The 27059-nt window shown below is 41.5% G+C and overlaps 1 protein-coding gene across 1 annotated transcript; it reads right to left on the bottom strand.

Moving 5' to 3' along the window:
- Positions 1–21121: 21121 nt before the first annotated feature.
- Positions 21122–22186, bottom strand: LOC133829085 (uncharacterized). Its single transcript, XM_062259018.1, has 2 exons — positions 22062–22186; positions 21122–21985 (listed from the first exon to the last, which is right to left on the bottom strand). Exons 1-2 carry the CDS (start codon positions 22173–22175, stop codon positions 21353–21355), a joined length of 747 nt encoding a protein of 248 aa, XP_062115002.1. The 5' UTR covers positions 22176–22186; the 3' UTR covers positions 21122–21352.
- Positions 22187–27059: the final 4873 nt, after the last annotated feature.

Here is a 27059-nt window from a genome sequence, read left to right as displayed (position 1 = left end):
TGATGGCCGTCGAAATCATTTTTGGGGAACTGAAAAGACATGATTAGATAGAAGTGGGTGGCTTTTTTCAAGAACACACGAAGGGTTCTGACACATCAGGAGGGGTTACCGAAGAGTCGTTCGTTCAAAGTTTATTTACTGTTCGTAGTAAATAAACTTTGGGGGGAAAATGTTATCCAGTAAATTGGCATTGGTGACGTGGAAAATAATCTCTTGACACGTGGCTGATACCTGGAAGCGTCTGCTAGAGTATCGACCAGGAGACACAGTAGAAGCAGAGCAAGCCTGTCTTACCCGCGACCAATCTGGTCGGTAGTTCCGCATACAAGGCAACATTTGTGGGAACCTCTTTATGAATCCCGAATTTATCTCATACAATCTTCTGGATACCCGATTATTCAGGGAAGAATATCTGTAACAATCTCTTGTAACCCTCCTTGAGCCTATAAATAAGAAGAGATAGCTGAAGGGAGGGGACTTTTCTTTTGACTTTGGAATCATAGGGAGCAATAGTAATTCTCCAAGTAAATCTGTATTGTTCTTTAGAAGAGAGTGAAACTCATTGAACCCTAGTTCTTTGATCACCCTTCTGATTTTATATCAATATTATTCTAAGTGGACGTAGGTCATTACCCGATCCTGGGGCCGAACCACTATAAATTACTGTGTTTTCTTTACTTTTGTCATTGCGTTCTTCTCTATACATTCGTCCATATCAATCACGTTTTGACTCCGTGTCAGTTGGCCAAATCTTGGGTCAACACGCACCAATCTTGGGGATGTCGCACTTTGTTCTGTCTCTTTGGATTTCGATGGTTCGTCATGGCTGGCGCAAAAGATGATTCGCTTCAGTCCATCAATGTGCAATTGAATGGGCAGAATTATTCATATTGGCATTATGTTATGAAAAATTTTCTTAAAGGGAAACGTATGTGGGGTTATGTTTCTGGAACTGCCACGAAACCGAAGGACGATAAGGATGAGAGCTTTGTAGAACAGTTGGATCTTTCAGATGCCAACAATTCAAAAATCATCACTTGGATCAACAACTCAGTTCAACAATCAATCGGTATCCAATTGGCGAATTATGAGACGGCGAAGGAAGTCTGGGAGCACTTGGAAAGGCTGCATACATAGTCTAATTTCGCAAAGTAGTATCAGTTGGAGATTGACATTCGGGCCCTTCAACAGAATAGCATGAACGTTCAGGAATTTTATTCTGCTATGTCTAATCTATGGCATTAGCTTGCTTTGATTGAATCAGCGGAGTTACGGGCATTTGCCCCTTACATTGCTCAGAGAGACGCACAACGTCTGGTTCAGTTTTTGATGGCTCTTCGAGATGAGTTTGAAGGTCTTCATGGAACAATCCTACATCGCAGTCCTCTTCCGTCGGTTGATTCAGTGGTTAATGAGTTGTTAGCAGAAGATATTCGCTTGAAGTCTCGTGTTGATAACGGGGGCGGAAAAGGGGATTCTTCCTTCTCCAAATCCCTCTGTCTTTGCAGTTCCTCATCGGCCAGCCTCCAACAATCAACACAAGACTCAAGCCAAGGTTGGCTATGAAGAATGCAGTTTTTGCAAGCAAAAGGGACACTGGAAGGCTCAATGTCCCAAACTGTTGAACAGGGCGCAATCACCGAATCAGTCTCCTCACTGGAAATCTGGAAACCAACCTCTCATCGACCTCTTCACTCTATGTCTTTGAACATGGCAGCTATTGTTCCACCTACAGATTCTGGAAGCACTCCTAGTACCTCGATTGCTACACTCACAGAGTAGTTTCAGAAGTTCATTGCCTCGCAGCCACACGCCATGTCAGCCTCCTCACACATAGGTTTGCCTTCTAGTAGTACACCAGGTATATCTTCCTCTATATGGGTCCTTGATTCTGGAGCTTCACATCATATGTCACCTAATTCCAATTCCTTCTTGTCCATTAAATCAACACCCTCTATATCTGTCATGACTGCTGATGGCACTCCCATGCCATTAGCAGGGATTGCCTCAATTTGCACTCCAAAAATGTCATTCTCTGATGTATATCATATTCCAAATCTTACTTTGAATCTTGTCTCTGTTGGTCAATTATTTGACTCTGGTTTCTCAATTATTTTCTCTAATTCTTGTTGTTATGTGCAGGATCCTCATTCCAAGAAGTTGATTGGGACAGGTCGTAGGTAGGGGGGCTTTACATTTTAGATGAGTTGAGCGTTCCTGATGTTGCAGCTTCTAGTGTCGATTTGTCTTCATTTCGTTTAAGTTCGTCTTCTACTAGTTTTTATTTATGGCATTCTCATCTTAGACATGTATTTGGTTCGCGTTTAAAGTACTTAGCTTCCACAGGAGCATTAGGAAAGTTACAAACCCATGATATTTCAGATTGTTGTGGTTGCAAATTGGCAAAATTTTCTACTTTACCTTTTTATAAGAGTGTTTCTGTTTCTCTTGCACCTTTTGATTTGATTCACTTTGATGTGTGGGGGCCATCACCCGTTCTAACAAAAGGTGGATCACGTTACTATGTCTCTTCTATTGATGATTATACTCATTTTTGTTGGGTCTATCTTATGAAACATCGTCTGATTTCCTCGTGATTTATCATATGTTTCGTGCTTTTGTTAAAACTCAACATAATGTCGTTATCAAATGTTTTTGATGTGATCTGGGTGGTGAATGTACCTCCAATCGTTTCTCTGAATTTCTTGCTTTAGATGGTACCTTACATCAAACCTCTTGTACCGATACACCAGAGCAAAATGGGTTGCCGAAAGAAAACACAGAAACATTGTTGAAACTGCTCGTTCTCTCTTATTGTCTGCTTATGTTCCTAGTGAGTTCTGGGGGGAAGCCATTCTGACTGCAGTTTATTCAATCAATAGAATTTCGTCATCTGTCACTTCAGGTCTGTCTCCCTTTGAAAAACTTTATGGTCACACTCCTGATTATTCTTCATTGAGAGTCTTTGGTTCCACATGTTTTGTTTTCCGTCCTCATGTTGAACGTAGTAAGCTTACTTCTCATTCTGCTCTTTGTGTATTTCTTGGTTATGGTGAAGGTAAAAAAGGATATCGATGTTATGATCTTGTTCGTCAAAAACTCTATGTTTCTCGTCATGTTGTGTTTCTTGAGCATATACCTTTCTACTCTATTCCATCAGACACCCCCAATCTACACAAATCTGATCTCACTCGTATTGATCCATTTGATTCTTGTACTGTTGATACTCTTAACTCTGCAGATGTCGGTTCTCAGCCTGTCGAAGTCCCTTTTGTCCCTACTATTGCCCAAGATGCTTCTGAGATTGTGGATCCTGCTCCTACTCCTCGGTACCCTCAAAGTGTAACGATCCAAATTCGCTGATAAGGCTTAAGGGCCTTGATTAGCGTGCCAGGAGGGCATGATGGGATTTATGTGTGATTTTAATGATTTAAATGCATGGTTATGATTTAAAGCATGTTATATGACTATTTGTTTATCTGAGATGCATGACTATGTATGTTAGTATGCATGTAGGCCCGGATCGTGTTAGAAGGGCATAATTGTAATTTTGGCCATGATTGGGCGTAACTGTATTGATATGTGTTGATTGTTGAGGCCACAGTGGTATGTGGATGTATTTGTGCTTTGTGACTCGAGGCGATCCCAGTGAGCAGGCTAGTGGAAAGTGTTGACAGGAATTTATACCCGGCTCGGGGCGAGCCTGGGGGTATAAGCATGAATTCAGAGAATAGATTGAGATATATTTTGATGATGGGGGATATTTATTTGGTGGTTTATCAGGTGTTGGAAAGCAACGGGAAAATATTAGAGACGCTTGAGGATTAGCGGGAATTGGGTAAAATGACTAAAATGGCCCTACTTGGACAAAAGGATTTAGAATTAATGGGAAGGGCATTTTTGTCATTTGGCTTTGAGATAGGTTAAAAGAGGCTTTATACACTTAGTGGGATTTATAGAGAGTGTTGGCTGTGGAGAGAAAGAAAGAAAAGAAAGAAAAAGGAAAGAAAGAAAAGAGGGAAAACAGAGGGGTTTTCACAAGGGTCGGTTTGTGCATTTTTGCACCTTTTCGCTCCATTTTTCTTGGAGCAAAGCTTAGTGGAGATCAAGGATAGGCTGAGCATCAAGGATCTTGGGTTAGACTTGAAGATTTGGCAAGAACACATCAATGTTTGAGGTAAGTTTTAGAGATTTTCGGTTTTAAGGGTTTTGATGGTTTGAGCTGTGTTTTCAGCTGGATTGATGGGAATCTCAGGGGATTTATGGGCAAGCTTTGAGGGAGAGCAAGCTAAGGAGGCCTAGGGTTGAATCAAGGTTGAAATTTGCAGCAATGGTATGATTTCTAAGACTCTATCTTCGTGGTTTGCATGAATTTCTGGTTTAGGGTTGTTCATGGTAGATTTTGAGATTTGGGATAAATGATCTTGGGATTTGAGGATTTGGGATGCTTGGGATGAATGGAGAGTGTTCATAAGCTTGATTTTGAGTTTGGTAAAGATTTGGGGAAGTTTGGTTTGAGATTGGGTGAAAGAAATCGCAGAAATGCGATATTGGGTTTTCTGGGCTGCAACTAGCGCTACAGCGCTAGTCCCTGTTTCTGGGGGGTGCATTCTGCTTGTAGCGCTACAGCGCCCTCTTTAGAGTGCTGTAGCGCTGCACTGTTCACAGAGGGGAATTTTTGAGTTTTGATGAGGGATTTTGACCTAGGGTTCGGGGCTTGTTTCCGCCACTTTGTTTTGGGGATTTGGGACTTCCCGGGGGCTCGGGATTGGTCCCGAGGCTAGGTATTCGGACTTGGGGTTCGGTGTTGACTTTGACCTATGTTTGTGCCTAGGTGTGCGCTAAGGCTCGGGTGGGATCGTGCTCAAGGAGTCAGGTGATCTAAGCTATTGATTGGAAAGGTAAGAAAACCGTAACACCCGATAATAGGGCATGGCCCCACTGTGTGATTGTAGGGCATGGCCCCAGATTGTATTATGTGTAAATGTTTAACCTTAAATGAACCGTGATGTGTGTGAATGTTCATTTCGAATGTACTATATGTGTGATTATGATGAAATGAACGGCAAGGGCCGAGTACGGCGTAGGCCGGGGCGGCCGTGGGGCCGAAAGTAACACCTAGCACATGGGATGCTATAGTCAGGGCGGGGCCCGGTGGATACATGTGTTATGCTATATTCAGGGTGGGACCCAAGGGATACATGAGTTATCCTCGCGGTGAGAACCGATACCCCAGGCTTCGGTAAGGCCCTGGGGCGGCTTGGCCGTGTTTGCTTAGTCTAATGATTGACTTGTTTATTTGTGGATTATCTGTTATGATAAACTGTATACATTGCATATGTTATGTTCTGCATGAGTTTTCTTGCTGGGCTTCGGCTCACGGGTGCTCTGTGTTGCAGGTAAGGGCAATGACTGAATCAACCAACCATGAGTACGGAGAGCGTGAAGCGGCGCGTACATGTTTGGCTTGCCCGACTGCTTTGGTTGGGGGTTTATTTGAAAATGGCTGTAATAATCTATGATTTTATGATTTATCAACTGTAAACTTATTTCAAGATATAAATAGTTTTCAAACCTTATTTTGGGATCCCAAATGTTTAATACTAGCAGTTTTAAATGAAACGATGCATTTTCTAAGATTACAGCCTTAAATTTTAATTAGTCACACTTTTGTCTCAAAACCTCGGTTAGCGAGTTCATTGCACACTGTTTTGTCTTAAAAACTCACTTAGTAACGACTCTAAGGTAGTAGGGCGTTACACAAAGGATTCGTAAGTCCACACAGTTACCTGATTTTTTCTACTCCACTTATTCTTATTCTTTCTCTTCTTTTTTGACTTTTATTCACCAACTCTCTGAGCCCTCTTCCTATAAAGAGGCTATTCTTGACCCGCTTTGGTAGCAGGCAATGGCTGAAGAACTCTCTGCGTTGTACAAGACAGGTACTTGGGATATTGTTCCTTTTCTTGTGGGGAAGCGTGCTATTGGTTCCCGTTTGGTTCACAAGATCAAGACTAAGTCTGATGGGTTAGTAGAGCGGTACAAAGCTCGTTTGGTTGCTAAAGGCTTTGCTCAGGAGTATGGGACGGATTATGAGGAAACTTTCGCTCCGGTTTCCAAACATACCACTATTCGTACTCTCATTGCTGTTGTGTCTGCTTGACAGTGGTGCATTTCTCAAATGGACGTTAAAAATGCCTTCTTGAATGAGACTCTTCAAGAAGAAGTTTACATGGTTCCTCCACCAGGTGTTCCTCATAATTCAGGAGAAGTTTGCAGATTGAAGAAGGCTCTTTATGGGCTTAAACAAGCTCCCCGAGCCTGGTTTGAAAAATTCTCCATCGTGATTACTTCTCTCGGCTTCCATCCTAGTGCACATGATTCAATTCTCTTTGTTAGGTGTACTTCTTCTGGCCGCCATTTACTCTCTTTATATGTTGATGATATGATTATCACCGGTGATGATGCGAATGCGATAACGGAGTTGAAAACGCACTTGACTCGTGAATTTGAGAAGAAAGATTTGGGTTCCCTACGGTACTTTTTAGGGATAGAAGTAGCTTACTCTCCTCGTGGCTATCTTCTTTCTCAATCCAAGTACATTGCTGACATTCTCGATCAGGCTCGTCTCTCTGATGCTCGCACTGTTGATACCCCTCTTGAGCTTAATGCCAGGTATTCTTCATCTGATGGTGTTACCTTGTCAGATCCCTCTCTATATCGCACTCTGGTTGGTAGCTTAGTGTACCTTACTATCACCAAGTCAGACATCGCTTATACAGTTCACATTGTCAGTCAGTTTGTTGCATCTCCCACTGCCGTTCATTGGGCAGCTGTGCTTCGTATTCTTCGATATCTTCGGGGAACTCAATTTTAGAGTTTGCTTTTTCCATCTACGTCTACTTTAGAGTTACGTGCCTACTTAGATGCAGATTGGGGTGGTGATTGTACTGATCGCAAATCTACCACTGGTTTTTGTATATTTTTTGGAGATTCTCTTATTTCTTGGAAGAGTAAAAGACAAAGTGTTGTCTCTCGATCGTCTACAGAAGCAGAATATCGTTCCATGGCCTCCACTACCGCTGAAATTGTTTGGTTGCGTTGGTTACTTGCTGATATGGGTGTTATTCTCTCAGATCCCACTCCGATGCATTGTGACAATGTTAGTGCTATTCAGATTACTCGCAACTCCGTTTTTCATGAGCGCACGAAACATATTGAGATAGATTATCATCTTACTCGTCACCACTATCAGAACGGGACCATCACTTTACCATTTGTCACTTCCGCTATGCAGATTGCTGACTTATTTACGAAGGCTCATACTATTTCTCGTTTTTGTTTCTTAGTTAGCAAACTCTCGATGCTTCCCGCAAATGCATCGTGAGTTTTAGGGGGATGTTAATAATATAAGTTTTGTTAATATGTAAGGGTTGTTTAGTCTTTTAGCCTCTCATTATTTTGGCTATATATTTTGTTGCTCTTGTACTCTTATTTTTATCTCTTTCGACATAATGAAAGCCTAGCCTCCCTTTTGATTCTCTCTCAAATCTCCTTTATCTATTTTGCAAAATTATCAACTAGTACTATGCTAGCAATAAGATTTACTTGAAATGGGGGTGGTGCTCGTGCTTTCCGTAGGATTTATTATGATGGCAACAAGAGGAATGAAAGTCATCTTCCTCATTTCTACAGGAGCAATGAGCATTGTTATAGAACATTGACATTGATCTCACAAGAGAAAACATTTTTCTGTGATTAATCAGTTACTGATATACAATCTATCATTGCTTGGAGAACCTTATGTACAAATTTGAGTGGGCACAATATCTGTTCAACTGATTTTGGTCGTGATGCCTAATAGCATTAATTAGGGATGACTATTCAAAATTCTTAATAATTATGATCAAATATGTTGAGTATAACTTATTAGCAATCAAGGTGACTTGGGACATGGAGTCCTTTGCTCACGTGTTTTAATGTCATCTATGATTTGTTTCTGATTGCAATTAATTCATACTATGGTGTTGTTTAGGTCTATGTTGGTATAGACTACAAAAGAGAAAATGGAATGAAACCTAAGATTGTAATGAGACCATTCTTTTGTGTGTAAGCAATCGGATAACCATAAAGTTTTGATGCAGAATGATCAGAAAGCAACCAAAGCAATGCGGTCAACTAGTCAACTGCATACTTTTTCATTAACAAAATATCTCAGTATTGAATTGCTTTCTCATAAATAAATAAATAAAAAGGTGTCTATTTTATTTCAAAGACTATCTACATTTTTAGCAGGTAACCCTTCATACTTCTATGCGGTAGCTTTAGGAGTCAACGCATACTTCTAAGCAGTACGCAGTGGAATTTGAAACTCGGGTTGAAGAAGAACCTCAAAAACCTGCATCCAAGAGTTTCTTTAATTATCTCACTTCTACGATGTCAAAATCTCCAAACGAACCAGTAGAGCATCTTAACATATTAATGGTTCAAAAATGTATTAATGGGGTTGTTATTTAGAATTTATAATAGGCAGAAATTCAATTAGTGTGAAATGACCTGAAGCACTTTATTCGGTTTAGGGACCATTTTGAACTTGATATTTGTAATACTATTCATTTAAATTCTAATAGGCAGAATTCAATTAGTGTGAAAGTGGTGATAAGAGATTGAGGTGTTTATGGTCTTATAACATAATCACATTTCTTAGTTGCAACTGGAATGGCTCGCTTCGGTACACTCTACAGAAGAAAGCATTACTGTCACACCAATACTTCTGCCAAACTTGATACAACTTCGACATAATCACCAAGAGTCACCCCTCAACATTAGAGAGAAAAAATCCAAACATAAGTATGCTTTTACATTGAATTCCATTATCCCCCTCAGCATATTTAAATGGATATTTACAATAAGAAAGGATGACATTTGAAATCAATCAATGAATAATTTACTCCAAAAAATAAAAAATGACATATAGTCCCTCCACCAGTACTACATCCGCTCTGTTTAAGATGTGTTAATTAACAATATACATAACAAAAATGGTCTGCATTCTTCCTATATTGAAACTTCGTTTTATAAGATTACCAACTGAATTTATCAAACAATTTAATTAATGCGGAATAATTATAAAATTGTTTGATTAAACAGATATTTTGATGTATCAGGAGAGATTGCTGATGAATAAGAATAAATGAACAGAAAGTAAATAAACTAAAAATAACGTGACACAATAAGTTTTTTACGTGGTTCGGAAAACCTAGTCCACGGGGTCACGCCCAGAGATAAAATCAATTAGTAAAGTCTCAAGAATACGATAAGCAATTGACTTATACAATATTAGACTCCCTCTAAATCCTTGTCGCAACCTTGAAGTTCTTTACTTTAATAATCTGATTTTGATAAACACCAAGAACACGAAATGCCTTCTGATCTTGATGAGTGCTCGCTTCCTTCCGAAGTGAGACTTATGGAAATCTTCTTCCAAAGATTGTATGTCACGTTCACAAGCTTTATGATATGTTTAAGAATAAACAACACAAAGCACAACAAACAAACAAAACATAGAGATAGTTATACCAAGGCTACTCTTTACATAAAAAATATATCTTCAAAGAATGAAACGTTAGAATGGTGAACAGATGAGAATAGGTGTTCCTTAGGTCTGGTATTTATAGAGTTTACAACCAATTTCAGTCATGATCTCAATCAGACCAAATTAGGGAGTTTCTAAAAATAAATCTCAATTATCTTTACTACAGAATGTTCCAGATGTAACAAATAATCATCCTGTAGCATCAGAAAAATGGACTTACTTGTACATAAACTCAAACCAGGTTCATTAAGAAATTAACTTACTTGGGCACAAAAAATATTTCAATTTCCTCTTTTTTCAAATATAATAAAATCAATGAAATATATGCAATGATCAATTCCATAATAGACATGCTTATTATAGACAAAGTTACCATAAATAAATAAGAAAACTTAGACTATATAAAATGCACTTAATATTAAATTTATTCTTACCAAAAAAATACAAAATCGACTTAATTACCCAAGATGGTATTTCAAAAATACCAATTAAATTGATAAAATATATTTAATAAAAAAATAGCTAATTTAGGATTTTACATATGATATGAGTAATAGCTTCTTTATACTTAACAATACATACATAGCGAGTAAAGTAACTGCATAAATGAGGACATAAAAAACGCAACAAAGATCTATTGCGTCATAAAGTAATGTCAATTTTCTAAATGAGTGTCATCGTCGTCTTATTTACAAGATACCAACCTTTTACACAACTAACTATCATCATACTTAATTGATATGGAGAACATAGCTTTAACAAAAAATCAGACAAAGCCAAGCAAAATGTTGCTCTTAAAAAAACATAAAAAATAAATCATGACCAGTAGAACTAAAAGAGCAACTATTAATGCAAAAAAATATACTTCCAATAAAATATGGCTAATTCATATATTGCACTGCCTAGACCCAAACAACTCAAATACTGAGAACACCCTCCAAAGAAACTGCTAATATTATATGAAACACTATTCCACTCTCAATATTTACTCCATGACCACTTTCTTTGACGATTTCCTCCTTTGCTTTGTTGAAGTTAGAATAAAATATTTTAGCATCAACACGCACACACTCAATATGACTGTGAAACTAAAGTCATAATAGAAAAATAACCTCACATCTACATAATCATAAATAAAATAAAAAGAAACAAACAATCACAAAAAATTAGACAATTATCACATTCACTGAATGAAATGACTTGCTTGATAAGGAGAAAGAAACTGACGGTCACGCTCCATCAAATTAATGACAAAAGCCCCCAACTATTAAGTGATCCCCCCCCGATGTGTCTTTCGAATATCCTCAAACAAAAAGCAATCAGCTACAAAGCGTGACAACAACTTCAAATTAAACAAAATCAAATATTAATAAAATAAAATAAAAATAATAAATCAACATATATAAATTCAGTATTCCCACACCACTTTCACAATTTCGTTGTTAGATGACTCGCCTCCAAACAACATTGAGTACCATATTTCTATTTTATGACAATTCATCCTCACAATCAACAAGATCCAATGTTCCACAGACTTAACATAGACAGGGATGTATTTCTAACCAAAAAAATAATATCAAATATCAATATCATCATAAATATACATCAATGAAGAAACAAAAATTAGAAAAAGAAAAGTATATCGAAAGTTCAAAGGACTACACCACCTCACAGGAAGCCAGGTCTCCTATGAAGAATGACCCCAACGGATTCCCTACTGCACCCGTTTTCTAAGTTTTCTTTGAAGGAGTGAACTAACTCTGGAAAACATAGAATCCGTTACATTTCATATACTAATTTTTAAAATTAATAGTGAAAACATTAAACCAACATCAATCAAATGATTACCTGCATCCAAGTAGTTAGGTACCAACCAATCCTTTGCAAAGAATCTTTCCCCTTTGGTGTACAAATCTCTGATATAACATTTATAATCTCGTAGGTGTAGATTAATTGAAGCCAAACACATATACATCATAACAACTCAACATAAAATACAATAAGAACAACCAATTCAAAATTGATTTGTAGCTTCCTAATGTTTACCATATTCCTAATCATTCATTAAATCTTGTATCTATTGGTCAATTGTGTGATTCTGGTTACTCAGTGACTTTTTCTTCTACTTCTTGTCATGTGCAGGATCCGCAGTCTCAGAAGCTGATTGTGACCGGTCGTAGGCAGGGGGATTATATGATCACACTCGTTTTTGTTGGGTTTATCATATGAAACGTCGTTCTGATTTCTATGATATTTATAATTGTTTTCAAGCTTATGTAAAAACTCAACATGTTGTTGTTTTTAAATGTTTTAGATGTGATCAAGGTGGTAACTATACTTCAAATAAATTTGTTGATTCACTTAATTTTGATGGAATTGTGTATCAAACTTCTTGTACTAATACCCTTGAAAAAAATTGTGTGGCTGAAAGAAAGCATAGACACATTATTGAAATTGCTCATTCTCTTTTGTTGTCATCTTCTATTCCTAGTCAATTTTTTGGGGAGGCAGTTCTTACTGCAGTTCACCTAATTAATATGATCCCGTCTTCTGTCACTTCAGGTTTGTCTCCTTTTGAAAAACTTTATGGTTGTATTCCTGACTATTCTTCTTTGAGGGTCTTTGGTTTTACTTGTTTTGTTCATCGTCCTAGTGTATAGGTGTGTGAAGTTGTTGCTGCACTCAGCTCTTTGTGTGTTTCTTGGTTATGGTGAAGGGAAAAATTTGATCCAACTTTCCGAGAAATTTTATGTATCATATCATGTAGTTTTTCTTGAGCATATACCTTTCTTTTTTATTTGCAACCAAGACATTACTTAGAAAGTCCGTTTAAAATAATAAACAAATAAATACTTTAAGATACTAAAAGAAAATTATTTATTTAAAATTTAAACAGACAATGAGATCTCATAATTTTTTTTAAAAAATATTGGACGCTAGGTTTAATAACAACAACATAAAGAAAATAACTGCCCAAGTCTGAAAATTTAAAACATGACATTCATTTCTAAAAAAACATAAAATAACTAGAGCCCAGCCTCTAACATGTCCTGTCCATGCCTTGAGCCCGCATCACTCACTGCTTTGCTTTTCCTTTACCTGCACATAGAGTATTTGTGAGCTAAAGCCCAGTAAGAAGAGCTATGTAGGACATAACTCCCCAAACCAGAAAACATAAACTTTCAACTAACGTAAATAAACATCATAATCATAATAATCATCATGCGATATATAAGCACCCTATCACACTAACATAATGTGTGTTACACTCACACACATAAATACTAACAAGTCATGTTGATCGGACATGAAATGTAATTTGTCTTTCCTGCGCTGTACTCACACTCGACATTCTCACGGTGGCACCTAGTCTAGCTTGCGCTGTACTCACACTCGGCTATTCCCTCGAGACATCGTTGCCCTGCCTGCACTGTACTCACATCAACAGTGCCTTGGTGGCATCCTATTATCCCGAGTTATACACACCCAAGAAAACTCCTGCAAGTGCTATTCTCACACAAGCAGCTAGAAACTAGTAGCTCACCTACTCTATCATCTAAGCATGTCTACTAACTAAAATTCCTAGTACTATCCTCATGCTAGTCAATCTAATGCAACAATTCATGTCACAGATAGAATTACGTAACTAACAAATAAGAAAACAGGGTTGTACGCATAACGTACACCCTATGCGCAAATGTCCACTCTTCTTACCTTAAGCAGTGCATTGTCCGCTGACGTGTCCCGAACCACTTGCTGTTATACCCAGATTTCGAGCCATGTTAATTATGACCTCGAAAGTTGGATTCGCAAATGAGTGGACTCATAAGGTTGAAAGCAAGCTCCAGGATCATATGCCGAACTTGTAGGATATGGACGATCTCGAGTATGGTGACCCCGAAGAGTTCATGAACTCGAAAGATAGCTCCGGAAACACATTCATCTTCAGAGACAACTTCGAAGATGGGTTCCCGAGCTCAGCGCGCATACGATCTCGAACAGGTTGAGTGACCTCGGAAGATGTCTTCAGCTCGAAAGGTGACAGGAAACCTGGGAAACTAAAGCCTTAGAGATACGTGATAACCACCTTGGATATCTACAAGTATTATAAATATGAGATGTAATCCTCATTTATTGATGTAAATCCCCAAGAATCGTGGGATATTATTTGGTCAGTTATGCGTTTCCTGGTCTTCAGGGGCGTTTCCTTTTATATCTGATTATAGGCATTTAAAGCCATTTATTTTATTCACAAAAGAGTAACTACCCAAAATATGTGGGATAGTATTCTGCATCCTTCTCTATAAATAGAGAAGCCATGCACCATTGTAACGAACCGAAATTCTGATCCTTGAGAGAAAACTCTGCAGAATACATGCTAAAGAATTTTCAGAGATAATCTTAAGATTAATAACAGAGACTCGTGGACTAGGCAGATTTAACTGCTGAACCACGTAAAAATCGCGTGTTTGATTTGTTTTATTTCATTCAGCCATTGTCATTCATTGTTTACGTGCTCTTCTTTCACTGTTTGACGAAAAACGGCGTCAACAGTTTGGTGCTTTCGTTGAGAGCCTTAAGCATTCATCCCTGAGAGATTCATGGCTGCAAACAATCAGAACACTCCTGAAGAAAATTACCCAAGGCGTCCCGGAAAACAACCAATGGAGAACCCGGATGTTGATGAGAGAAGTGGGTCCTCTGATTCCCGGGGACCACCTCCACAACCAAGGGATGAGGACATGTACTACAATCCAGAGCGTTATGTTCCTATTGTAGAACTGGAAAACCGGCAATTGAAATAGCTGTTGGCAGAAGCCAACAAACGGAATGAGGAGTTGACTAGGATGGCCACAGAGGCGCAGGTGGCTCAGCCCCCGCCTCCGCGCGAAAACCAAGTCCTTCCTCCAAGGGACGTGCATGTTCCTCCCCGGAGGCCCCGTGGACATCCACGAAAAGATGCTGCCACAAGGAGGCCGACTCAGCCTCCGGCACCAGCAGAGCCATCTGCTCCTCCTAAGCCCCAGAGGTGTACCCGAGCTCGGGTCCCGCCTAATCCACCTGTGGAAGTGCCTGCAGGAACTGAGAATAACCGAACTCTTGCCGAGGCTCGGACTCAGGTTCCTGGTAGTGCACCGAACGCGACTGACCCATCTCGGGCAAATTCTGGACCCTCTAGGCCGAGGCAAGGGCGGCAGCCACCGTCGCCTACACGGTTCCCTCCGTCTCCCATAAGATACCCTTCACCTCCCCGTAGAAACGCTCAACCTGTTCGAGATCAGGATCAAGGGCGTACGAGGGATAGACAAGGACACAGGGAGACTTTCCAGGAGCGGAGAGGGGCACAATCTGAGAAAAGTTAGATGTCCCGGTCTCGCACTGCGGAGATGAGGCGACACGGGAAGAACCCATCGCGAAATGACCGATCAATGAGTTTCACCAGTGACGAGTCCGGAGAGACCAGGTCCGTCAGTAAACACGAACAAGGTCGTAAAAATACTGGAATCGTCCTGACCTGCGAAATCATCTGAATCAGAGTAGGGGGAAGGGAGATCAAACAAATCCGGACCTAAGGAATCACCTGAATGGGCGTAGAGATCCCTCACGGAGACGCGAGCCTGGAATGATGATCAATGACTGTCAATTCCAGACAACACCTCCTATGGACCCAGTCCAAGAAAGGATCGATCAGCTCGAAAAAGCCTTTAGGCTTTTAAAGAATGAACGAGGGAATGGTCGATATGAGGACTCTGATGAGGAGCTCGAGCCGTTTGCTCCACATATTTCTAACACTCAATTTCCTCAAGGGTTCTGGATTCCTCACGTCCCGGCGTTTGAAGGAAAAACCGACCCATGTAGTCACCTGAGTACATTCAACACTATTATGAGAGCTAGTAACGTGGGTTACGAGCTCATGTGAATGTTGTTTCCAACATCATTGGCCGGACCTGCCAAGAGTTGGTTCGAAAAGTACAAGAGACACTCGATAACTTCATGGCATCAGTTGTCTAGAGACTTCAAGAAGCAGTTCCGAGCTATGATGGGAGTCAGACCAGAGGCATCCACTTTGACCAACGTACGGCAACAGCCAGGCAAAACACTGAAAAGCTATCTGACAAGATTTAATCTGGAGGTCGCCCGAGCTCGAGATGTGGATGACATTGGGCACCTGATGGCTATCCGAGCTGGTGTTTTACCCGGAAGTTCCCTTTGGGATGACATGCAAGGGAAACCGGTGAGGTCAATAACCGAGTTTAACAGACGGGCGCAGAGATTTGTCAATGTAGAGGAGGCGAGGTCAACGCTCAAGGCGACCTCGCAGACCGAAACTACAACGATAAACATCAACTCCGCCTCAACCTCGGCTGACCCAGCAGCTCCACAGCCTACCTCGGAGAATCCCTCCAAGAGGAAAAAGAGCGAGGGAAATAACCCCGAGGCTGAAGGGGGAAAGAAAAAGAAAGGAGAAAGGTATTTCTCCGTATATAAAGTGCACACCGAGCTCAACGAGTCTCGGGAAAACATATACCTGGCTAATGAAAACCAGGTCTCCTTCAGGCGTCCGGACACAATGAGAAATCAAAAATCCAAGAGGGATTCCAGCAAGTATTGCCGATTCCACAGAGACACCGGACACACAACTGATGAATGTCGACAGCTGAAGGACGAGATCGAAGGGTTGATCTCGAGAGGTTATTTCCGGCAGTATGTCAAAAACCAGAGTACTGGACAGACTACTGCGAGCCAGAGAGTAGCCGCGCCTTCGACGGCACAAAATAATAACTCCCGATCTCAGGAAGAAGACAGGCCCCCGCCGATAGATGGAGAAGACGTAATAACCATCTTGGGAGGGCCTCATCTCGCAGGAGGGGGAAGAAATGCTCAAAAGAGATATGTTAACGAGCTGAAGACAGGGGACGGGTCTCCTTATGAACCCGAACCTAGGGCACCAAAAAGCCAAAGGGTTGAAACGCAACTGATAACCTTCACTGAGGAGGACGCTTCCCATGTTCAGTTCCCTCATCATGATCCATTGGTTATTACTCTTTAGCTTGCCAACAAGAGAGTCCGCCGAGTTCTCATAGACAATGGGAGCTCAGTCAACATTCTTTATAAAGCGACCCTCGAGAAAATGGGACTCTCCCTTCGCGACCTGAAGGCATGTGCAACTACTTTGTACGGCTTTTCAGGAGAAGGGATTGCCTGTATGGGATCCATTGAACTCCCTGTGACCTTGGGTGACTATCCAGTCTCGGTGACCAAGATAATGGAGTTCGTGGTGGTAGATTTACCATCTGCCTACAATGTACTGATCGGGAGACCCGCCCTGGTCGGGCTGGGGGCAGTGTCATCTGTGAGGCACCTGGCCCTTAAGTTCCCAACCCCAAGCGGGGTCGGGACATTAAAAGGAGATCAATTGGCAGGAAGGGAGTGCTATAGCATTTCTTTGAGGGGAAAGAAACAAACGAGCGCTCAAGCACTCGTTATCATACAAAATAAAGATGGAACGGTTTTAGAAATTGACGAGGAAATCGATCCAAGGATTGAGGAGAAAGTTGACCTCGAACCATTGGAAGAGCTCGAAGAAGTTCAGCTCAACGAAGCTGATCCCTCGAAGAAGGTGAAGGTCGGAAAACACCTCCAAGACGAAGCAAAATAGCAATTAATTTGCTTTCTGAAGACAAACCAGGATGTCTTCGCATGGTCACACTCAGACATGGTGGGGATAAGCCCGAATGTTGCGAGCCACGCATTAAATATAGACAAAAGCTTTCCCCCGAAGCAACAAAAGCGAAGACAGCTGGACGAGGACAGAAAGAAAGCATTAAAGGAGGAAGTTGACAGGTTAAAAGCAAACCATTTCATTAGGGATGCCTTTTACCCTGACTAGGTAGCCAATCCAGTGTTGGTCCCAAAGCCCAATGGGACGTGGAGAACCTGTATTGACTACTCGGATCTCAACAAAGCTTGCCCAAAAGACTGTTTTCCACTGCCAAGAATTGATCAGCTCGTGGATGCCACGGCGGGGCATGGCTTGATGTCATTCATGGATGCATATTATGGATATAACCAGATTCCCATGCATGCCCCCGACCAAGAACATACGAGCTTCATCACAGATAAAGGGCTATACTGTTATAATGTTATGTCGTTTGGGCTCAAGAACTCTGGAGCTACATATCAGCGGCTCGTAAACATGATGTCTTCAGAGCAAATAAGGAACAACATGGAAGTTTATGTTGATGACATGCTTGTAAAGTCTCAACTTAACAAGAACCATGTTGATGACCTCGAAGAGTGCTTTGGCGTGCTCAGAAAATACAACATGAAGCTAAATCCTCAGAAGTGCACTTTTGGGGTATCTTCGGGAAAATTTCTGGGTTTCATTGTCAACTCTCGTGGAATCGAGGCTAATCCCGACAAAATAAAGGCCCTGATTGATATGCCTTCACCTCGGAAGCATAAAGATGTCCAAAGCTTGACTGGCAGGATGGCCGCCCTGAGCAGATTCATCTCGAAGTCAACGGATCGTGGCCTTCCATTCTTCAACTTATTGAGAGGAAGTAAGAAGTTTGAATGGACAGAAGAGTGCGAGCTAGCCTTTCAGGAGCTCAAAAGACACCTCGCTGAACCACCCATCCTGTCAAAACCCGAAACGGGAGAAGTATTGTACCTATACCTCTCAACCACCGAACACGCGATAAGTGCGGTGCTCATTCGAGAGGAAGAGAGGGTGCAGAAACCCGTCTATTACATAAGTAAGAGATTACTGGGGGCAGAGTCAAGATATCCATTGATGGAGAAACTCGCCCTCAGTTTAATCCACTCATCTCGCAAGCTCCGCCCCTACTTTCAGGCACATCCCATCCATGTACTGACAGATCAACCACTTAGGCAAGTCCTGTCTAAACCAGAGGCGTCAGGTCGACTCCTTAAATGGGTTGTTGAGCTCGGACAATTCGAGATCACCTACCATCCAAGAACGACCATTAAGGCACAAGCCTTGGTAGACTTTATAGTGGAGTGCACTGGTATAGCCGACGACGAGGTAATAACCACGGCCCACGAGCTGTGGAAACTTTACGTCGACGGCTCGTCAAATGAAAATGGAGCGGGGGCAGGAGTTATTCTGATCACTCCTGCAGGGAGGAAATTTCACTCTGCTTTAAGATTTGGCTTTAAAGCATCTAATAATGAAGCTGAGTACGAGGCTCTACTCGCGGGACTACGAATAGCAAAAGAGCTCAAGGCCAAAGCTATACATTGCTACAGCGACTCCCAGCTCATGGTTAATCAAATCTTGGGAGAGTACCAGGCTCGTGGCACAAGAATGGCAGCTTATCTGGAGAAGGCAAAATTCGCATTGGAGTATTTCGAGTTTTATGCAATCGAACAGGTTCCCCGAGAACAAAACTCAAATGAAGATGCCTTAGCTCGATTCGCCACTTCCGCCGAAAATGAAGAGCTGAATGTTGTACCCGTAGAACACCTATCAGCACCCAGCGTTACTGAGCCAGACGAGGAAGATGTGTGTATGATTGAAACAGAACCGACCTGGATGAGTCCAATAGTTGATTATCTCGAAAATGGAATTCCTCCAAAAGATCGGAACCAGGCTCGAAAATTGATGTATCAACTTCCTCGTTACACCATTTTGGACGGAAAGCTATACAGAAGAGGATATTCCATGCCGCTGCTTAGGTGTGTAACCCCTCCCGAAGCAAAGAAGATCATTGAAGAAATTCATGAAGGGTTCTGCGGAGCCCACACCGGGGGGGATAGCCTGTCCAAGAAGATCATACGTCAAGGATATTTCTGGCCAACCATTAGAACAGACTCTTTTGAGTATGTGAAGAAATGCGACAAATGCCAGAGATTCGCCATGATACCCCGAGCTCCACCATCCGAACTGACCATGTTGACATCCCCATGGCCTTTCGCAGTATGGGGCATCGACCTCATAGGCTCTCTCCCAACTGGAAAAGGCGGAGTGAAATATGCTGTGGTCGCCGTTGATTACTTCACGAAATGGACGGAGACTGAACCATTGGCAACTATAACTTCGAAAAATATCCTTGATTTCGTGGTAAAGAACATCGTATGCCGATACGGAGTACGAAGAAAGATTGTATCCGATAACGGAACCTAGTTCGATTGCGACTTATTCACCAACTTTTGTGAAAAAAACGACATAATAAAGAGTTTTTCATCAGTGGCTCACCCTCAAGCGAATGGTCAGGTCGAAGCCATTAACAAAACTCTCAAGAGCTCTCTAAAGAAAAAGTTGGAGGAGACAAAGGGAAGATGTCCCGAGGAATTTCCTCAAGTCCTTTGGGGATATAGGACCACAGCTCGGACATCAACAGGACATACTCCGTTCTCTCTAGCGTACGGCTGCGAGGCAATGTTGCCCATCGAGGTCAAAATCCCGACGATCTGAACTCAGATTTACGATCAAAGTTCCAATCACACTCAGCTCGAAGAAACCCTAGATTTGATTGATGAAAAAAGAGAAGAGGCTCAGCTGAGAAATGCTGCTTACCAGCAACGAACTACACGATATTTCAATAAGAGGGTTCGAGATCGAAAGTTCGGAATGGGAGATCTGGTATTAAGACGCGTATTCTTGGCAACCCGAGATCCAGCAGCTGGAGTGCTCGGGCCGAACTGGGAAGGACCATACCAGATAGAGTCAGTCATCCGACCTGGTGTGTACAAACTTGCGAGATTGGATGGGAGCCTGATACCGCGAGCATGGAATGGCGAACACCTTAGACCTTACTATCAATAGTGTAGGAAGTGTTGCCTGTAACCATGAATTTCTATCTGTACTAGTTTGTTTGTTTGTTTTTTAATTTCATCAAATAAAAGGTCTATTTTGTTCCATATGTAATTTCTTTTTATTTTTGCAATCTCTCTTAATTTAATAACCCATGGTCACACTCATAGGATATTAAGGGGGCATCATTGGTATATATACTGTCAGATTAAAAAATAAAAAATATATATTTATATGAAGTATTTGGAGATAACCAAGTACGCGAGCTTAGATAGTTCGGACATAACCGACTTATCAAAAAGATAAAAGTATTTGGAGATAACCAAGTACGCGAGCCTAGATAACTGAGTTATAAAAAAACATATGAAGTATTTGGATATAACCAAATACGCGAGCTTAGATAGTTCGGACAAAACCGAACTACCAAAAACCTAAAACGTTTGGAGTTAACCAGATGTGCAAACTTAACAGGTCTGGAACAAACCAGCCAAAAAATTGATCGATGATAAGTAGGAGCCTAAACCTATCACGAGACAAGTCGAGATCGAGGCTGGAATATCTTAAGAGAAAAATAGTTTCAAACTCTTAACCTCGGAACAAAAACTGAGGATGAGGAAAAGTGACTAAACAAAAAAAGATATAACCAGATCATTCACATTACATACCATATAAGTACTTTTGAGTTCATGGTTAAAGTAATGTCCGGCCTTGATAAGTAACGAGGTCGGAAGCGGATAATTCGAATAAACTATGCATGAATGCATCGAATTTCGAGCCTAAATCCAAACTATGTTTGTATGAATAAATAAACATAACTGGTTCATCAATATAAAAATATGCAAAATATTTCGAGCCAAGAAATGTAAAGCATATAAAAGAATGGTAAAAGAAATTGTATCAGCCCCGTGGGCATATATTAAAATAATTACAGAAATAAGGGGACGCAGCCCCGATAATTGATCTCCCCGAGGTCAGATTCAAGGAAGAGGAGTCTCCTTGGCCTTCTCAGCATCAGTAGCGCCGGACCCCTCAGGACGAATAGCATGGCTATCCTCCTGAGCTCCCTCTGAAACGGTGCCCAGAGCAGCCTTTTCCTTCTCAAGCTGCTCAGCCTTCTCCTTCTCAAGCTGCTCAGCCTTCTCCTTCTCAATCTGTTCAGCCTCTTCCTTCTCGAGCCGAGCATTCCATCGTTCGAGAAGCGGCGCCTCGTGGGGACCTAAGAAGCTGGTGTCCAGCTCCTCATTATAAGCCCACATCCGGTACATGGCTGAGTCGACCGCCTTTTCCTTCTTTTCTTTGTACTCGGTAAGAAGGCGAGTTTTGGCATCCTCTATGATGTCGAAGGTGGCGGCCTTGTCCTCTTCGAGCTTCTTATTGGACTCCCGAAGCTGGGCGTTATCTTTCTTTTGCTCCTCGAGTTTAGCTCTCAGCTTTCCGAGCTCCTTGGCCATGTCCTCACGCTCCTTAACCACTGCCTTGAGCTTAGCATTCGCCGCCTTCAGATCGTCGTTCGCTCTAAGGTGGAGGTCCTTCGCTTCTTGAGCATGACTCTTGCTCGAATGGATCTCGTTGTTCAGCTCGTAATTGAGCTGGGCAGTGAAGGCAAGAGCCTGAAAAAAGGAAGAAACCACCCTTAGCCTCAGGTCAGTATGAATGTAAGCAAAAGGAATATAGAAGAATACTTACCGCAGCAGTGTGCTCGATACTCTTCTCGTAAAGAACAGTACGGTCTCGGGTGCCGGTTAAGCACTGCCACTGGGGAGCTTCGAAACTGCCATAGCTCTGGCCGATTCGGGACATGACATCCGAGATCAGCGTAGATCTGTGAGGTCCAGGAGCATTGTCCACCACATATGAGTCCATATGGGTGGAGATTGTTAGCTTCTGAACTCGAGAAGCAGAAGGTCTTCTGGAAAGTTGAGCAGAAGACGTTTCACCCACCACAAGAGGTTGGGACTCAGCGATGGCAGGGGCACCAACCAGTGAAGTCGGTGCAACTGCGGAGACGACGGCCTGCGAGGATGGCATTGTCGTGGAGGCGCTGGCCTGGACAGTCGACGCAGCAATAGAGCTCGAAGCCGACGGGGCAAGGGGAGGTGTCTTCTTGGATCTCTTGGAGCCTTTGCCCGGCTGGCCGGTCTTCAGTGACCCCGCCCTAGGGCGTTTTCTCCTCTTGGCGCCTGCATTGTCGATAAGGATGTCAAGGTCGGAGTCCATCTCGTCTGCACAAGTCACAACACAGTGAGTCAGTAAAAGAGAGGTGTACATCAAGTTATTTCAGTATCACAGACATATAGAGTGATGATAGAAGAAACCTAACTGGAACTCTCCCCCGAGCTCGAGCTTGGGGACCAGGAAATTCCCCCGTCTTCAGAGGAGGCGGGGGGAGTGCCTTCCCTATAAGTAGGTGATAACCTCGAGAGGTCCCTATAATCATTGGTCCTGTACTGCACAACTATCCCATTCCACACCTCGTCTGTGGTGTACATGGTGTCGTATTTCCCGAGGCCACTATCAAACCTATGGACACAGTCATCCACCCAACTCCATATGTAGAAGTGGTATCTATCCTATGGGCACGAGACTAACCTATTGGGCCTGTGTTTTAGTAAAGTGGGGGACCACATTCGCGAAGTAGGAAGGGTTTTACCTTCATCCGAGTCCGAGCTCGAGGCTTCATCGTTGGCTTCATTCCCAGAACACGGACTTCTCAAGCGAACTGGGAGTGATGTTTTCCTTTCTCTCCTCGGAGGGAGGGTGCCTGTGGGCAGTGGCACCTCCTCCCAGTGTTCATATTTTTTACTGGACCAGTCAGAGGTTGACTGGCCCTCTCCCAACAACCCGCAAGCTCGGAGCTTGTCCTCGTGTAATAGATACGAGAGAGATCTCCTGCCATAAGGGAGTCGGAGCAAGGCTTCTCTGTGCCTCGTCATCGCTTCAGTAGGGGTGGGACGCTTAAAATTAGCTGAAAAGCGAAGCACATTTCAACTAAATATGGATTTAAGAACTAAAGTCTCGAGCTCAGGAATAAAAGTAACGAGAATACTTATGAATCCGCCTGAACGAATAATGTCGAGACGGGGACAGACCATCTGTCCAAAAGAAGGCTCTCTTGAAATCAGGCGGGTGGTTGGGAAGGTCCCCAAAAACCTTCGTCTCCTTGGGGTAGCTCGAGAGGTAGTAAAAGCCATCCCCTCCCCGAGCTCGGGAGGGGTTACTTTTTAAACAAAAGAGATATAAAATCTCTTGAGGTGAAGGTCCTTCCCACCCCAGCTCGTGGTACAAGGACCTCAGGGTAGACAGCACCCTGTACGAATTGGTGTTGAGTTGGAATGGTGCCAACCCTACGAAATCAGTAAAGTCTTTGAAAAAAGACTTCAAGGGCAGCAAAGCACCTGCCCTCATGTGCTCCTGGCTCCATGCCGCATATCTCACTGTGGCGTCGTGGCCGCCAGGAGCGAAACAACTCCATTCATGGCTGGTCAGAACTCGACACTTAAAGGCGTCTGACGAGCTAAGGCCATGGAAGGCCAAGATTTCAGATACTTGGCTGGTTGTGGTAACCGTGCTCCAGTAGAGCTCGGCCTCGAACATCTCCTTCCTTGGCTGCGAAGATGAAGTTTCCCCCATTAATGAAAACTGGAGTTCCCCTAGATGATACGCAACAGTGACTTTTAGCTCAGGGTCGAGGGGAATAGGCCTAGGTCCTGAATTGGGCTCCGGATAGATGGCCTCCCAAAGAACTCTTCTCTTCCCCTCGATGACTTCGTCTATCTGGCGGCGGTAGTGAGCTCGAATGTCTTCTTGCTCGCGTGCAAGCTCGTATTCTCTTATCCGACGTTGGTTCCGGGCAAAGAGCGATTCCGGGCTCGGAGATTTCGGCTCGTAAGGGACTGCCAGCAATGACCCCCACCGTCTTTCCAGATTCTGTGACATCTAGCGAGAAAGAAAAAATGGTGAGGGCCATGCATGCAAGAGTCACGAGCTCGATGGAATGAGCTTGGAGATTTAGGAACGAGACTAAATACTAAGACCCTTATTGAGGAGTCAGGGGCGTGTATTCCACGAAAAAGAAAAGGAGTGGATAATTTTTTGAAAATCCCGAAATTCAAGGGAAAGAAAACTTAATGTACAAGAAACGCTGGGTTTCGTGCATTTGTCAAAGCCCATGTTTTTATCTGAAAACTTAATGTACAAGAAACGCTGCCTAAGAGTTTCAAAACCCAGAAAATGGGAACCACACTCAAACGTCAAAACTGGATATAAACCAGAGACGAACATCCAGAATGAAAGTCTAGAAAGCATAAAAGCCTATCGGATCAAAACCTCCTATCGTATCATGCTAAGAACGTAAACTAGCACACACAGCAAGAACATTTTAAATGGAGAACAAAAATGTCATACTTACACAGTAATGGCGATTGCAGAGAGATCGTCGATTGAAGAAGAGGTTGCAGGAAAGAACTCACTGACTCGAACAGACCAGGATTCCTTTACTTCTTTGGTTGAGAAAACATGCACAGAATAGGAACTTTGCAAAGAGGTCTCTGAGTTTGTTTTTCTTTTTTGCTTATGGCGAATGAAGGTAAAAGTGAAGAAGAAGATGAAGAGCGGGGTCTTGTATATATAAGAGGGGAAAAAGAATTAATCAGGAGCATCGAATGAAATCCTCACTAGATCGAACGGATGGGGATCAATGACAAGAAGGTGCCGAAAAGTTATCAGACGGACAATCGTGGGCGTGTTTCCAAGGCACTCAAGTACCAAAAGTGAGCAATACCCAGCTGACGCGTGTCCATTTTCAAAGGTGTGACGGTACAGTTCTCAAGAAAAATAGTTCAAAAGTTTCCTTCTCTTAGGATTCGAACAAATACTTTTGAGGGGGCAAAATGTTATACCCAGATTTCGAGCCATGTTAATTATGACCTCGAAAGTTGGATTCGCAAATGAGTGGACTCATAAGGTTGAAAGCAAGCTCCAGGATCATATGTCGAGCTTGTAGGATATGGACGATCTCGAGTATGGTGACCCCGAAGAGTTCATGAACTCGAAAGATAGCTCCGGGAACACATTCATCTTCGGAGACAACTTCGAAGATGGGTTCCCGAGCTCAGCGCGCGTACGATCTCGAACAGGTTGAGTGACCTCGGAAGATGTCTTCAGCTCGAAAGGTGACAGGAAACCTGGGAAACTAAAGCCTTAGAGATACGTGATAACCACCTTGGATATCTACAAGTATTATAAATATGAGATGTAATCCTCATTTATTGATGTAAATCCCCAAGAATCGTGGGATATTATTTGGTCAGTTATGCGTTTCCTGGTCTTCAGGGGCGTTTCCTTTTATATCTGATTATAGGCATTTAAAGCCATTTATTTTATTCACTAAAGAGTAACTACCCAAAATATGTGGGATAGTATTTTGCATCCTTCTCTATAAATAGAGAAGCCATGCACCATTGTAACAAACCGAAATTCTGATCCTTGAGAGAAAACTCTGCAGAATACATGCTAAAGAATTTTCAGAGATAATCTTAAGATTAATAACAGAGACTCGTGGACTAGGCAGATTTAACTGCTGAACCACGTAAAAATCGCGTGTTTGATTTGTTTTATTTCATTCAGCCATTGTCATTCATTGTTTACGTGCTCTTCTTTCACTGTTTGACGAAAAACGGCGTCAACACTTGCTATGTTACATCGACGACCATTGGCTCCTAGACGTCCAATTACACAACGACAATTCAGGGAAAATAAAAATAGGTGTTAGGGTTTTATTTTGAAACCCTAATTATCGAAATAATTTAACTATGAAATTTTAACATGCATGGCACGTAAATTAAAATTATTTTCCACAAAGGTTCAAACCATCATGTCACATTCACAAACAATGATGTTTCTAACGTAAAGCATGAATTGATATAAATACTTTTTACATAATAAAATTACCAAAACTGCCCTTAATATCATAATTACATAAAAGACTCAATAATTTTCTAAAAATTATCATATGACAACAAAATTTAATAAACAATTTTTCCAAAACCCTAAATAATTAGCAAAGGCTCATATAAGACCAGAAAAATAATTTTTAGCATTTATAAATTATTTTTCCTCAATTTCTCAAATAAAACCCAAATAATCAAAAATAAATATACAACCAGCCCAAAAATCAAAATAACATACAGAACTGTTCAAAAATCCAAAATAAACTTAGAAAAATTATTTTAGAATTTTGTAGGCAAAACTATTTTTATTTATTAATTAGATAGAAAAACTAATTATTTCAACAAAAATTCATAAATGATTAAAAATAGAATCTAACTATACAAATTGGTTTCTAAGCCCTATAGCAACACACAAAAATTACGTAGGGTTCAGAACAGTAGTATTAATATTTTTCATATTTAAAATATATAATAAGCCAAATAAATAATGGAAATTATATAAATGATACAAATTCAAAATAAAATTACAGAGAGCCTTAGAATCTCATTTTAAACATATAAAAAATTTCCAGAATTTTTAGACTACTTTAAATAATTTTTCCACATTTATTTCCTTAAATCACATATTTAAAAGCAAATAATTGAAGAAAATGATCAAATACAATCAAAAATTAAATCTAAATATACGAAGCCATTAGAAATAATACAGATATCATAAAAACATAAACTCATATTT

Source organism: Humulus lupulus, chromosome 4 (assembly GCF_963169125.1).
Source record: "Humulus lupulus chromosome 4, drHumLupu1.1, whole genome shotgun sequence".
Taxonomy (NCBI): domain Eukaryota; kingdom Viridiplantae; phylum Streptophyta; class Magnoliopsida; order Rosales; family Cannabaceae; genus Humulus; species Humulus lupulus.
The sequence above is the reverse complement of the archived record's forward strand: the minus strand, read 5'-3'. Positions and strand labels throughout refer to the sequence as shown.

What these genes read in the sequence shown, in the direction of transcription:
- LOC133829085 (XM_062259018.1), bottom strand. Translation starts at nt 22,175, where the DNA reads ATGTCCCGAATCGGCCAGAGCTATGGCAGTTTCGAAGCTCCCCAGTGG. An exon ending in GTATCGAGCACACTGCTGCG is followed by an intron (nt 21,986 to 22,061) that starts GTAAGTATTCTT and finishes TCCTTTTTTCAG; the next exon opens with GCTCTTGCCTTCACTGCCCA.